We start from the raw sequence: 15,195 nt of genomic DNA on the forward strand, positions 1-15,195 counted from the left end.
GCAATAACAGCAGCAGCAATAACAGCAGCAGCAATAACAGCAGCAGCAATAACAGCAGCAGCAATAACAGCAGCAGCAATAACAGCAGCAGCAATAACAGCAGCAGCAATAACAGCAGCAGCAATAACAACGACAGCAACAACGACGATATCAAAGTACATTGTATTACCACAGGAGAAATAGGCCGTCTCATCGCAAGGGGGCCACAGTTTCTTGGGGCAAGCCAGAAAGCATAACGTTCTCGGTGGCTTCCGTTGCTTTTCTTTCATGCCAATGTTTGTTTCCGTTGCTTGGACTTTGCACATGGCGTTGCAGCTAATCGTATAATGTTGAAGTCTAGTCTTCTGACTCAACTAATCTATAACGCGATGGTGGCAGCATTTCCCTTTGAAAGCAATAGTTGTGCTTGAGTGATGTGTCATTCCCGTCTTCAGTAAACATCACTTGCGTCTCTGTCCCATATCTGCTTCTCTTGCGGTGTGCGAAATACCCAATCCCCATTTTCAATCGTTTCCAGCTGCATCAGGACGGTGATCCCGAACTTGTGGTCTGCCTTCAAGTGCTCATCACGGGGCGCCCCGGCGACTTGCTGAAGGGTTGGCTCTCCTAGTTTCCGTTGTCAGAGATTGTCATCGACTCCACGTTGGCGGCGGTCGATGAGGTTTCCACCGGCTCGATAAATCCACGGAAGAGTTCTGTGTCTTCGTCCGTACGGCACTTTGGCGGATGGCGAGGATGCGCGGTTCGCAATCGGCCCTGCTGTTTATGGATGCTTGATTTTCTGGAAAGTTGGTTTGAAGCCGTGATGCGAAGTGGAGATGCATTCGGGACAGTGACGAGCCCTTTTTTTTTTTTTTTTTTATCTCAGCTTCTTGTTGTATTCATCCCAGGCCTGCGCGTCTTTCGATCCAGGTTCAGGCTGCCCGGTGGCGATCATGTTCAATACGAGCTCCTTGGAGATAACCCAAGGTTCGGGTGGGCCCGGGGCTCTCTTGAAGCACACTTGCCCTGTCTTTGTGTCAATACTATATTCCCAGTGGTGATCCATTGGTCTATTTGCCCCGATTGGTGTGAGAACACCAGCGGTATCCTCTTCCGGATTGCCAGTGGGAAGCGAAGCAGTAGAAGCGTTATTGTCAAGCCGATCTGTTGAATTTGATGCTGAGACTGTTTTGTCGTCTCTGGACTCAATGGGCACAGCTTGCAATTCCTCCGCGACCCATCTAAAAGCTCGTCAGACGGCTTCGCACTGGTAGGCAGTCCTTGGTCGAGTTCATGGAGTATGATCTTCTTCACGACGATGACTGGCTCGGTGCTCACCAAGTCTGTCGTTCGCTAGCCTCAACGCCATCCGTTTCCCGCATGAGAGGATTGCACTGCTCCTCTGACGGGTTTTCTGAAAGGAGAGTCATGGGCGCCAATGTCATCTCTGATCGCTGCAATGCCGATGCCTCTGCAACATGATCCGGCTTCGTATTCTGGATATTCCCCCGATGACGTACGTACGTGCGGCGTCTGTGCCGTGTAATGCAAGGCTTTTTCTGCCCCCGAGGAATCAACTTGACTCGTCTTGTGCAGGATTTCCTTGGGGCTCAAAGCCGTGGGGTGACTGACAAACTCGAGGTCCAACGACCCGGACGGCTTGATGACCAGAGGTTGGGGGACCACTGCGAATTCAAGCTGAAGCCGGTTTACATCGTCTCACTGGGTACCTTGATCTATGATCTTCACTTCGGCCCATCAAGCGCCAGCTTTGCTTACAGCATTGTATTGAAAGGACACAGGTGGCAGGTTTATGTCAAGAAGCCATCGCGGCTGGCTTTGGCATCGCTTCCGCATTAGTAAAACAACAAGAGTAAAAACCAACCTGCCGTATCCGACATCCGTGAGAACCCAGGACGGTAGGGGTTGTTGGTTAAGAGTCTTCTCTCAAGTCCAGTGTCGTCGAGGCCCTCCGCCTCTCCGCAGGCAAGACGCTTCCTTTAACGACCCGCCGCCCCTGCCTTTCATTTCCCTACTCGTGCATCATCCCATCAAAGCTCCCGTGCATTGCGTCTCGTTGCCCATCCCAGCTCATGTCGTTGCGCCCGCCTCTCAACAGCTCTATCCACGCATACAGGCCTTATACGACAACAACGGCCCGTAAGTTGGTTCTCAAGGCCCTCGGGTATCATACATCATTCCAGCTTCCATCTCGCAGACCAGGGCTTATTCTACACTGACCAGGTCATCGCACCAGGACGCGTCAATTTCAGGGCTTTCCTAGTTTGAAGACTCTTAATCTCGCAGACCACTTCCGACAAATAATGCCGGTGTCGCTCGTGGCGACATCGAGACGCAGATTTGAGGTGATTGTGCGGCAGTCATCTAACCGAAATCAGTGCCATGGGTTTGGGTTACCCATAAAGCCCTCCTCCAACGTTCGCTCCTCGAGGTTGCGGATAAAGTCTCGATTGCCTCTTCCACCTTGTTGGGCCCGGCTCCCGCGTCTGCCTGCCCGACCAGGCGTGTTGTCCATACCAGCCATACCTCCGTCAGCAGGAGGGGGGTAGTACGCTGGACTGGGTTGGAGTCGGATGGGTTGGCTCGGGTCAAGATGACTTGCCACACGTTGAATAGCCATGGGGATACCACTCTGCTGCTGCTCCATGGTGGAAGCACGTTGACGAGGGGGCCGCATTCCCGTTTGGGGGTAGAGACCAGGCTGCTGGGAGACATTGCCGTAAGGACCGGGTGGCATTTGCTGCGGCGCTTGAGCCATCGGCATCTGCGCATACCCGCCTTGTTGCGCACCATATGGCGGTGGTTGAGTTGCGTGGGCGTTGCTTGGAGAGTACATGTTGTTCCCGTACATCGGAGTGCCTTGGGAGTGTCCCGGCTGCTGGTACTGTGCAGCCATTGAGGCATAAGCTCCTTGTGCGGCGGAGTTCGCCTGTGCCTGAGCCGCCTGTGCCCTTTGCTTGCTCAAAGCCTCAGCCTGTTGCTGCTGTTGAGTACCCGGTGCCGGGGACCTATTCAGAGAACTAGACTTCAGGTTCATCGGCGGTACAAATGGCCCAGTGAATTTCTGCTGGGTGATAAACGGGTGCAGCTTGGCTTGCTGCGGCGACCAACGCTCCAGAGGGTTAATGTTCAATAGACCCCTGACAAAGTCAATGAAGGCGATTCTATTGTTCATTTCTGTGCTTCACGTCAGTATTTGTACATAGGCTGCCCAAACTAGTCTGGCTCACCTCTGTCGATCTCGCTTTGCTTCATGTTCTTGCGCGGCATGGGGTAGGATTTGATAATCTCCGGGAGAGTGTTCGCCTGGAAGTACTTCTTGCTAGGCTGCTCCTTTGTCGAGTGTTCCCTGGCGTACTGCTCCATGCTCTTTAGCTGATACGTTCGTCGACCAAACTCGTCCTGTCTTTTCTCGAAAAACTCGCCAGCTTGCTTGCCCATCTCGATCATCCAGTTTGGTGGGTTTCCAAGCATGTCTACGATACGGGAAACCTGGTTGTACTCGGAGGAGCCGGGGAACAGAGGAAGTCCCAGAAACAGCTCTACAACGATGCAGCCAAGTGACCACATGTCGATGGCAGAGGAGTAGGGAAGTCCCAGCAGAACCTCTGGAGATCTGTAGAAACGCGACTGGATGTAGGTGTAGACTGTTTGGCGTTCGTCACATGCGGATCCGAAATCGATAATCTTGATGATGGGGCTCTCGAGATTCTTGAGCAAAATATTCTCCGGCTTCAGGTCGCAATGGATGAGACGGGCTTTGTTCAGCAGTGCCAGGCCGTTCAGGAGCTGTTGGGCAAAAACGCGGACGAGAGTCGTGCTTAGACCTCGGAACTGGTTTTGCTTGATCAGCTCGTACAAGTTGACACTGAGAAGCTCGAACACCAGACACAGGTGTTGGCGATGAATGAAAGTGTCCTTGAGTCGCAGAAGGTGGTGGTCATCGTTCTTGTCGAGCTTGGTGTTGAGCTGGAAAATAAACGTCAGCGCTAGGGTCAAGTCAAGTTCAGGGGAATTGTCTGACCAGGTCCAGAACAGACACTTCCATCATACTTTGGTTGAAGTATGCTGTGCGGTTCTTGATGACTTTTACAGCCACGACCTCTTGAGTCTTGAGATTTTGACACTTGACGACTTGGCCGAAAGTGCCCTGACCCAAAACATCGAGGATAAGGTACCGATTCCTGTGTCATAGGTCAGTACCATCCAAACGGCGCGTATCCGTTCACTTTTTATTGCAAACGCACTTGTGACCAGCTTCTTCAGAGCCCAGTATGTCGTTCACATAGAGGATGTAGTCGCTGTCTTCGTTGTCGTATCCGTCGTTCTTCACGCCCTTGCTTGGCTTCGTTAGGACTCGACGGGGGTTACGCGAGGATTCGTATTTGAAATTCGGGTTGCATATTCTGTAAGTGGCAGGCAGGTGCACCGTGAGCGCTTGCAGGGGCTGGCAGAGTGGGTTAACAAGGCTCGGATGTGGTGCAATCGCGGGGTATTTGTGCTTACACTGATAAATCCGCCTTCCGGGTTGGCACGGCGGAAAGGAGGCTGCGAGCTGACCTTTGGCCGAAGGTCTGTCGGCCCTCTGCATGGTCTGAATTCGGGAGCAGGTCCTCTCTGAGGAATCGGGCGTCGCGGTGATTTGGGGTCGGCGGCAAAGGCACTGTCGAGGGCGGCAACAGTGGAAGACGGATAATTCTCATGGCCCAAGGCGTAGGGAGACATGGGGGGGAGCTGCTGTCCCTGCTGGCGACTACCATAATGGGGGCTCTGTGGGAGATAGTCGGATTGTCTCGTCGGGGACTGTCGTTGTCCCGGAGGTGATGCGAACTGACTCTGTGCGGACTTGGGCGCGTAAGGCGAGGTGGGGGACAGGGCCTCCATTGGCGAATACCGTTGGGCAGCAGCTGAGGGCTCTTGGGACGAATACAGCGTGGAAGACCGACTGCCTGAGAGATGGGACTGATGATGAGGTCTCATCGGGTACTTCATTCCAGCGTATGAGTCTTGCACATCGTGCATGGGGATGTCGCCGTTCCCGTCGCGCATCTGGGGAGTGGACATGGGGGAGGTGGCAGCGCTGGCAGTGTGAGAAGAGATACCTCCAGGGCTCTGATATTGATCGTACTTGAAGCCGGCAGGAGGCTGGCCCTGGGGAACCTGCTGTCCGTTGTAGTCTCCCCGTGGCATCTGGGCGCCAGTGCCATTGTATCTCCTCGCAGTGCCGGCCGAGTCGGCATAGCCCTGCTGCCACTGGGAGTCCATGGCGGAGGAGGAACGATGTTGACTCGGAGGAAAGGGAGCGTTACGGTCGATCGAAATCGGTTGGATTGAAAGATGGACGAATGCGCGGTCGTCGGTGATGTGAAAAGGAAGAGGACCGGGGCCGGGTAATTGAGCTGATGTCGTCGCTGGCTTCTGACTGCACGCGTTAGGCGGACAAATGGGGCCGGGCGACTGGCTGCGCTGGGAATGGTAAGGTTGGGAGGGCAGGTCGCAGGCACGCAGTAGTGCGAGTCGCTTTGGTCAGGACCGGCAAGGTAGGTAAGTATGTAAGGCTCCCAGGACAATGCCGTCGTGGATGGGTGGCCTGTCTTGGGTGGCGCCTGATGTGTGTGTGTGTGTGTGTATGTGTGTGTGTGCTGTTATTGCTGGGGACTGCTCAGCGCAGTGAAATGCGGTACGATGACTTGCGCCGCGGGCAAGGACGCGGGAGGGTGGGATAGTGAGGATGGGGGACGACGGCGGGTTTGTCGCAGCACCTTGGAGTGAGGCACTAAGCAGGCGGCAGGACTTGGTGGTCGGGCTCAAGCTCAGGCTCGAAGACTGATGCAAACCAAGCCCGGAGTGTGGCAGTCGCCGCAGTCGAGCCCTGAGGACAAGATTCGGGGGGAATTGGGCTGTGTCAGCCCAAACTCTCGTCGTGGGAATAAAGTTTGAAGCGGGAGGTTGGCGGTATTCTTTTTCTCGGGAACCTGTAGTGATAAACCCGTCTCAAGCCTTGCGAAACGAATGTGGCCGTGAAGGCGACAGAGAAACCGATGGGCTTGCGGAAGATGGAGGAGGACCACGTAGATTGACGACGGGGCTGTGGTGTGGTGGTGGAGGAGCACGAGGAGCTGAGATCAAGGGCGCGAAATGGGGGAGGGGGAGGGGGCAGTGATGGATGTGATGGGAGAGAAAGGATGCGATGCGAGCGTCCGCGGGCCACGATGATCACTGGAAAACAGAGCGGCCGTAGCAATACAGTCGCAACCAGTGTGGACAAGCACTGACTGGTCGTGGAGAGGTAGAAAGAGAATGTGTGTGTGTGTGTGCGTGAGAGAGAGCGGGAGAGGGAGAGAGACAGCAAGACACAACACAATGGAGGCGGGAAGCAATTAAAGCAGCAGGCAGGACAGCGCAGAGACGGGGAACACGGCCAATTGCTGCTGTGCGGCAGACAATGTCAACTGACGGGAGCAGCGAGCGTTGTTTTGCTTGATCATAAGCTACACACACTAATTACAAGGACCCGACCTTACTGTCCGCGTTTGGCAGTGGACGCCAGCAGATGGACGCCCAAACACGGCTGCTCGTCAAGCTCCCCTATGTCAGACAACTCATGACACTTTCCACAGGCCATCCAGCGATGCGCAAAGGCCCAAGGTAAGATAGTGAGTTGGAGACGAAGCAAGCGGGTGGGTGGGCTTTAACAAGGGTGTCGAGTGTGAAGTGTACGTGGGGTTCGCGAGTCGATGAAGCAGCAGTCAGGGAGACTCAACAGTGAAGGGTGGGCAGAGAAGCCGACGCAGAGTAAAATGCAGGAGGCAGCAAAACCGCGGGCCATACTGGAAGTCAAGGCCAATGGGGTTTGCAGCGGCGCCAAAATCCCCGCGGGTAAAGGTACGTCAGGTTCGGATTGGGTTTCCATGTTCCCAACCGGTCGTGGACAGGTTGGCCGGTGCGCGGTGGAGAGGAGTGGACAGGATGCTGGGAAGCTTCCCATCTTCTACACCATCACGGAAGCATTTCAATTCGTGGACATGAGGAAAGCTATACAGTTGCCTTTGGCCTCTTCCGGCGTTTGCAGCTCAGAGGAGGCTACGTTCAATAGGTGTGACTTTGCGACGACGACGACGACGACGACGACGACGACAACGTGGGTCCAGTCTGGCCTGGAAACAACGATTGACTGATGTGCATCTGATCCAATGGCCCTGAGTGTGTGCGTTGCGCGCCGCTCAGAGCACCCCAAGCACTCGAATGTGGGTTTGCTTTAGCTACCTTAAGCCGAGCCCAGCCCAGCCCAACGTGCCAAACGGTTCCGAATATCCGCTCCCAGCGCAAGGAAACGGAAACTGCCATTTCGAATGGGAAGCTGAGACGTCTGCTAAGAACCCTGCTGCTCCAAGAGACTAATCTTGGTCCTTGGCTCTCTCTTGGTCAGAAAGCCTGTCGCTGCTTAGAAACCAGAGCAGGGTTGAACAAGATGAGCCTTTTGTCCACGGCAGACCTTGGTGAGGTAAGGTACTCCGTACGGATAGTGAGAAAGCACAAGCAAGGGCCGCACCGATTCTTCATCAGTCCCCCGTCGCTGCAGATGCTGCCGCCCTTCATCCAAATTTGCTCTGCGTGCCACCAAAAGAAGATAGATATGCCCCACATGGCGATGTACCTTCCATTCAAGCGAAGAGCGACAACCTCCCAGAGCTCTGATGACTGCGGAATGCGGTGCCCGTACATGGAGCAATTGACGGTCTCAGAGCGAGCCGATCATAACGGCCATCATTTTCCCCCCTGTATCATTCCCGCTCCTTATCACTCAACCTCAAGCCAAGAATCAAGGAAAATTCAAGGTCGAGTCGTCCCAAGAAGGCACGAGAAGCTCCTGCAGGTGGGCCGCAGCTCTGCGCTACTGCAGTACCTACGTGAGCTATCTGACCCTCGCCTCGCTCGCTACTTTACCTGACTGGCAAGGCACAGAAGGTGGGTTGAGGGTAAGTTTTATGACATGGGCAACAGCAGTAACGCTCCTCAAGAACCCCTTTGACTCAATCGGGATCAGATAAAAGCATACGGTATATCTGTATTTCCTTACTCTCTTCTTCTCAAGATATTTGCTAGAGAGCTGTGCACCAAAACCACATCAGCGGAACCGGCAGGAGTGATGGTCTTGCAGATGACGACATGTCAGTCTCAGAACTGCTGGGCAGCTTCTCTCTCGCTGTTTTGTTTCCCCCTGCCCATACGTGTCGTCATTCGCAGGGTTCTCCGGGAAGGAATAGGTAGGCTAGATTTGGGTGGCTGTTATCCAGGATACCGGTGTGCCACAATGATTAGATTCCAACACACGGGGAGTCTCTGCGGCACTCAGTTGGCTCCAAACAGCATCTGTAGCAAGTTTTCGCGTCCCTCGCGCTGAAAAGCATCAATCGGACGTTACACCATCCTCTCAACCAATACAAATGCTGTCACGTAGATCTCACCATGCACTCCAACATCAACCGCTAGCCCGCCTTGAGGTTCGGCGAATGTCTTGCAATGTTCTTCTTTAATTTCTTTTCTCGTTGTTTCAAGCCTTTTCTCATCTTGTCGCACGAACTCGCTAATCGCTTGTCGCCTTCCACACTTCCTAAACAACACAAACATCGCAGCAACCCCAAACTGCACCTCTCCTCTCTTCTCCAGTCTGATTCTGGTTCGTACATATCTAAAAGGGGGAGGGGAGGGGGCCGGGGCGTGTTCCAAGTAACTGGGACCACACACGCATGAGTGAGAAAGAAAATGGGTTTTTGGGTCCAAAAGAAAAGGAAAGAAAAGAAAGTTGTGTCATAAGCTCGTCAATCCAACAGATCCGTCATGCTGAAGAGGTATCCATGAGAGAACAGAAAGTAGCAAACTTTTATGTCAACGGAACAGCATATCAAGTCTGCCTCTTACCCCGACAGGTTGAGAGAAAATGACCGCGTAAGGAAAGAAGAAGAAATATCTGTGACTTGTTGGGAATCACTTAAGGCCGTAGAAGGAAAATACGAAGACGTAGTAAAGAACATTCCGGAAAATGCACATGATGGCCCCATCGCACTCCAAGTGCTCACACAAGAGAAACCGACACATGTCCCTCATCGCAGATGAAAGGAGAGACAGAGAGAGATAGAGAGACGCCTTGGCAAGAAATGTTTTTTTTTTTTTTTTGGAAAACATGGGAGATGTGTTGGTCATGCCATTTCTGCCACCAGAAACATCAAGAACTCCTCAAAGATACCCCTAAATCCCGGCAATCGCTGTGTATGCGCGCAAGCATGAGAGAGAGAGAGAGACAGAGAGAGAGAGAGATGTGCTTGTTTCGACCAACACGCATGGCGATACGCTCTGGCTTGCCACCAAGGCCGTTTCGAACATCTAGCCCTGGTATCCGGCGAAGCCGTTGTTGAAGTTCTGTCCCTGAGGACCCTGGGGCCACTGGGCATTGGGTGGCTGTTGACCACGACCGTAGCCTCCTGCGCTCTGGGGTCCGCTGTATCCCATCGGCTGTGCTCCGTAACCGGCCGGGGATTGAGCAGTCGGACCGGCAAAGTTGCCATGCTGACCGCCGTACTGACCTGAATGAGAATGTTGTTAGTCCCAACCGATGCGCGAGCTGTAGTCCGAGTTCGAGCACATACCACCATACTGAGGGAAGTATGCCGTCGGGGTGCCGGGGTAGCCTGGTCCGGAGGCACTCTGCGGGCTGTAGGCCTGCTGCGAGGGGTCAAAGCCAGCGCTTTGAGGGTTGGGAGTCTTGTCCTTGCCCCACTTCACAAAAGAACGTCAGTGCTGCTTCTCCAATTCGATTTGGGGTGATCTAAACTTACACTGCACTTCAGAGGACGTCCATTAACATTATAGCCGTTCATTTGGCAAATGGCCATGGCCGCGCTCTCGTGACTGTCCATCTTGATGAAGGCAAACCCGCGGTCGGCCTGGAAACGAGACTCGACGACATAGCCGAAATTTTGAAAAAGCGGGACGACATCATTGGGGGTGGTATAGGGAGTCAGGTTACCAACATAACAGGTCGTCTGCCACGACGGCGTCTGGGCGAGAACGACCTCGTAGCTGGCGACGCCGTGAGCCGGGAACTGATGGTGACCAAATGGCGTCGTGGGGGTCAGGCCCATAGCCTGCATGGCTTGCTGCTGTGCGATGGATGGCTGGCCCTTCTGGTTTGCCCAGTTGCAACGGATGGCGCGTGAGCCGAGCCACTCACCATCCATGGAGCTCAGAGCCTTCTCGGCATCAGGACGATCGCGGAAAGCCACGAAACCGTACCCACGAGATCGTCCAGTCTTCATATCCCACATGACACGGGCCTCCGAGACAGAACCAAAGGCGGAAAATGCCTGCGTCAAAACCTCATCGTTGACCTCGTTGCTAAGATCGCCAACAAAGATGTGGAAGTGGTTGGATGTGTCCTCCTTGCTGGAGGTGTTGGACTGGTATGCCCAGTTGACTCGGATTTCCTGTTAATCGGTCAGTTTCCGAGTGGCATGGCGGGGTTAGGCAACGCATACGGATTGATGAACACGTCTTCCGTTCAGGGTTTGCATGGCGCGTTCAGCGGCACCAGGGTCATCGTACTCAACGAAGCCATAGTTGTAGCCCTTTGCCTTTGGCGCAAAGTCAGCAAATCTTCCAACAAGGGCCAAGGAGAAGCAGAAGGCTTTTCCAGAGCTGACGCCAAACTCATCGGAGCCAGCGGCATCTCCGCCCACAGTGTATACACGGATCAAATACGCACGTTCTTGTCGGGAATAATCTTGACGTTCTGAACATGGCCCGTCGTCTCGAAGATTTGACGCAAAACGTCCTCAGTGACACGCTGGTCCAGGCCTCCCACGTACAGCGCCCGCTTGTTAGGCTCGGGAGCCGCGCGGCGGCCGAATCCCCCGGCACTGCTAGGCGACATGATCTTGTCAACGCCAGAAAGAGGCGATGTGACGGCAGTCGGGATCGGGTTGGTGTTCTGGGGAATGTGCAGAGGCGGAGGCGGCATATGAGCCGGGTTGGACTGGCCGTTCTGACCATTCTCATAGCCTGGCGCACCGGCGTTCGGCTGAGGAGGAGGGGGCAGCTGCGCCGCGTTGGGAGCACCGTTGTCGGCCATTGTCCCTTCGTTCGGTATTAGGATGCGATCGCGCGACGATTTGGATCTCGAGAGATTGATTGGGACCGCGCCGACTTCGTGTGTACTGACGGTCGATAGCAATATTAGGGCAAATAGTCAGAAACCTCAAGAAGCAGAGTCTGGAGCAGTCTATTGCGCAATCTGACAGTTGGAACAGCGAAGCAGCAAACTCGTCGTTTCGAAAAGCAGGCGGTCGATTGTTCGTAGCTGGGTAGTGGCGTAAGGAGGGGCGGGAGTGGTGGTGGTGTTGGTACTGAAGAGTGTTCCCCGAATGTCTGACGTGACCCTAGAACCCCAACGCAAGGCAAAGCAACAAGGCCAAAAGAGCGAGAGGGAGAGAAAAGAGGTGGGGACAATTAGGAAGAGGAGTCGAGTTGTTGTTGGCGTGTCGACTCGTCCCAGTGCCAGGAGGTAGGTCGAGGTCGAGTCTTTTGGCGGTCTGGGTCAAACGACTTTTGAGTTGACTCTGACTTGGAGGTGGAAGGCAGCCGAAAGTCTCTTGGAAAAAATGTGGACGTGGGGACGGGATGAGCAGTGGCAGCTAAAAAGGACGTCGACCCAACGTGACAGGACAAGAGACAGAGAGAGGCAGACGCTCAAGCGGATAGAGAGACAAGGGGAAGGGCGAATGATAAGAGAGATGCCGAGATTGAGAAGCTCCAAAGTACTTTGAGTGCGCTGCGCTGGACTGTGCTGTGTGCTGTGTGCTTGCTGTACCGGCCGTTGCTGCGGGTGGTAGCTCCAGCTGTGGCGTACTTGCTGCGGTGTTAGACGACTTGAAATGATGAGCGGAGACGAGCACCAAGGAAACAGGCAGGAAAGAAGAGGACTGGAAACCCCTGAAAGGAATTGCGACAAAAACCGATCCGAGGATAGAGACGGGAGAGGAGGTTGCTGGTGGACGTGGAGGGGAGGAGGAGGAGGAGGAAGAGGAGAGGAGATTCTACGATGGGGAGGGGGCTGGCCGGCGGAGGGGAAGGGGAGCATATGGGAAGAGGGCAATGAGGGGACTTTCATCATCCCAGGATTGGAGCACTAAACAACCCAACACCAAATTGCCTTGCCTGTCTTGTCTACACTACTTACCTATACGTTACCTACTTTGCCTGCGAAGCTCACTACACACATCCTCACCTTACCTACCTACCTGGCCTCACATGAGTACTTGCTTGCCCACGCAGCCCTGCAGGATGCAAAGTGTGCAGCCAGATTTTCCCAGCGCCTCCGATACATATCCCGTCCTTGTCAACGTGCAATTGGACGAGGATCGAGTGCTGCAGCACCAGCGCGCGCAGCATCACACCTGGCACCTAACCTGCCTGCTGTCGAAGGTACTACCCTACCTACCTACCGGGTGCCTGCCTACCTTACCTTAGTACAGCTGCACTCTTCTTCCAACAATAGGTACCTCCTCTAAGCGCACTTCCAGATTTCAGCATATGGATGTGATGGGTCTTCAATCCCCACCACCGGCCCCAGAAGACAAGATTGGCCCGTTGAAGGTCTCGTCCAGCCCAGCCCAGCCCAGTGCCAGGCATTTGCCTGTCCTGCGAGCCTGTCCAATGGACACAGCTGTCCCCTATTCCCAGTCGGCCCAGGGTGGTGCTCCTAAAACCCGGGTGCCAGTCGCTGGTCACTCAGCGGCGTGGGCTTTTTACCTCCTTCGTCTGTTTGTTGCTTGCCGCCGACGTCGAGTACACTGTACTTGTCGCATCCCGCACTCAACGCCGAGCCCCGAATGTCGAGGGCACTTGGGTCGAGCTTCCCGGTAGGTCAGGGCTTGTGGCGTGAGCAGATGGGATGGCAGCAAAAAAGGGGTGTTGCTGCAACAGATAGATCCAGCCTAAGCGACTAACGCTAGACCTTCTCTGGTATGAAGCCACCTACTGCCACTGACATACACTGACAACGTGGAACTTTACGCATCACACCATGAAGACATGCCGCACAGCTGTCAACGACAGCCCATGAGCGAGCCAGGCAAGGCCGCTTGGGATGGCGATGGCGAAGGCGACGGCGATTTGCTTGCCCATAATCAACTGGCTCCCTCGGGGACACACTGTACTGAAGACCGTGAGGGTGGCCATAAGACGACGCATATACCTAGGCAGCATTAATCCCATAGTATATGTGGGGTCGGCTATTCGCGGTGGCTCAAATGCGTCACATTAGATGAGGACGCCAACCGCTAAGAAGCACCATAAGATGAGCTCGAATGAGGCATGAAATGCGTGCGCTGACGAGCAATATTCGAGTCAATGGAAGCCCCGGCCATGGTATGGAACACTAACTGCAAACAAGTCGATATAGGAAGGGGCTTAACGACTAGTGCAGAAATGATGGAATCCTCACAAAATCGAACGATTCCGTCAAGATGGGATATTCCTGGTCCTGCCTCGGTCACTTACCTTTTTTTCTTGTCTTCGCACTCCTGCCTCGTCCATCCCCGGTCATTACGATCGAGCAACGAACAATTAAGCGCCGCATGGCGATGCTGGACATCTGGTGTCCAAGAAAGACGGCTCTTGATACAAGAAGGAGGGGTGTCCACTGGCACTAGATGGGGTTAGGAGATTGCAAGATGCTTCTAGTGGCCATTGAGCCTCACGACACCTCCCACTAGAGGAAATTCGCAGCCAGCCCATGCCGCATAAGAAAGAGACATCGGTGACCGAGGGTTTGGATTACGAAACTGTGTTGCAGGACACGACCAATCTCCCGGGAGAAGGGCTCCCGGCACGGATGGGACGAACACTCATCAGCTAAGTTAATCCACTGCATCGCGCCGCCAATAGGGCTATCCATACCTCCGTTTACCGTTACCTCAACGACATCTGAGAGCCTCTGCTTTGCATCCCGGAAAGGCATCGAGTTGATTGGTTCTTGTCGAGCGAATACTAGATAGGCAGATTGCTCTCCTCCTTGGGGTCTAGCATCCCCACGCAAGGCTGCTCATACTTCTAACACTAGCCGTTATGTAGCGAGTTGCATAGTACGGATACGGGAGAGAGCGTTCCTGGGCAAAAGCAGACGATACTAGTCGGGACACGCCGTTACGCTGAAATAGGCCGGGATTCTCACAGGAGCGTAGCCGGTTGCCCTTAGCTTTCGATTCTAGGGACCAAGACACGAGCTTCCCACATGGCATTTCCATGTTTCAAGTCGACTGAAAGCCCCCCTCCCCTCCTTCAATTGCCTTTCGTCCCAAGATTTTGATCTGATGCATGGAAGGCAAGTGTGGGGGACGAGAGACACAACCAAACGGCGCGCGATCAGGGAGAGGGGAAATGCCCTACGGCGGTGCTTGCCTAAGGTACCTAGTGTGCCTACCGGTCTTAGGTAAGGTACGGTCGATATGGCGTTGCCAGTCCGCGCAGTACAATTGCCCGCCGTGCCCGCCTAAACATCCCACGTCTGCGTCCACACCCGTGCCGTGTTGGATGCGCGGGGTCACTGCTGCCAGGGTCGCTTCTTTTTCCACAGGTTGGCGCTGAGAGAGCTCAACAGCGGGTGCGTTAGCGCAACTGCGCGGACTACAGCGATTGGTTGAGCCTGAGGCTGCAGTCTCTCGACACTGGACCCACCTTGTCTGCTCGGGCCTCTCCGTTCATCCTCTGTTTCTGCGTGCGGTACGTATCCCCGCCATTGAGGTCGGAGGTTGGCGGTAGACAGCTTCAAACGACATCAAACATTGACGACTTGTCGAATCAGTGCCACTTACAGCGCTCAGCAATCACATTCACTCTCAGTTATCGTCATAGCAGATTAGGGGCCTAGGCTTTCACTGTGTTGAACACGGCTTCACTGAGGACGCCATTTTCACATCCACATCTGCTTGCCAAATCCTTGGTTCGGCATCAATTCGGACATCATTTCAAGCATCGAAGCGACTTGTCACAACACATCTCGACTTGACGAGGCCGACTTCCACGAGACCTTCATACTTCTCACCCTTTCAACCAGCTCGAACAGCTTTTGTATACCTGGCCGCATAAACTGGGGCTCGGCCGGTACATCCCACTGAGATGGTCACCTCGAAGCCG

At 54.3% G+C, this 15,195-nt stretch overlaps 2 protein-coding genes across 2 annotated transcripts; both read right to left on the minus strand.

Annotated features, from left to right (window-relative positions):
- Positions 1–2,377: 2,377 nt before the first annotated feature.
- On the minus strand, positions 2,378–5,268 carry COL26b_005633 (uncharacterized protein; the record flags this gene model as incomplete). Its single annotated transcript, XM_053178473.1, has 5 exons — positions 2,378–3,180; positions 3,234–3,972; positions 4,028–4,187; positions 4,251–4,450; positions 4,510–5,268. The coding sequence occupies 5 exons, from the start codon at positions 5,266–5,268 to the stop codon at positions 2,378–2,380; spliced, it is 2,661 nt and encodes an 886-aa protein (XP_053037484.1).
- Positions 5,269–9,387: 4,119 nt separating this feature from the next.
- Positions 9,388–11,131, minus strand: COL26b_005634 (uncharacterized protein; the record flags this gene model as incomplete). The annotated part of the gene is made up of 5 exons (XM_053178474.1): positions 9,388–9,587; positions 9,651–9,780; positions 9,840–10,487; positions 10,539–10,634; positions 10,766–11,131. 5 exons carry the CDS (start codon positions 11,129–11,131, stop codon positions 9,388–9,390), a joined length of 1,440 nt encoding a protein of 479 aa, XP_053037485.1.
- Between the last annotated feature and the right edge of the window lie 4,064 nt (positions 11,132–15,195).

Source organism: Colletotrichum chrysophilum (assembly GCF_026319265.1).
Source record: "Colletotrichum chrysophilum strain AFK26 chromosome Unknown scaffold_39, whole genome shotgun sequence".
NCBI lineage: Eukaryota > Fungi > Ascomycota > Sordariomycetes > Glomerellales > Glomerellaceae > Colletotrichum > Colletotrichum chrysophilum.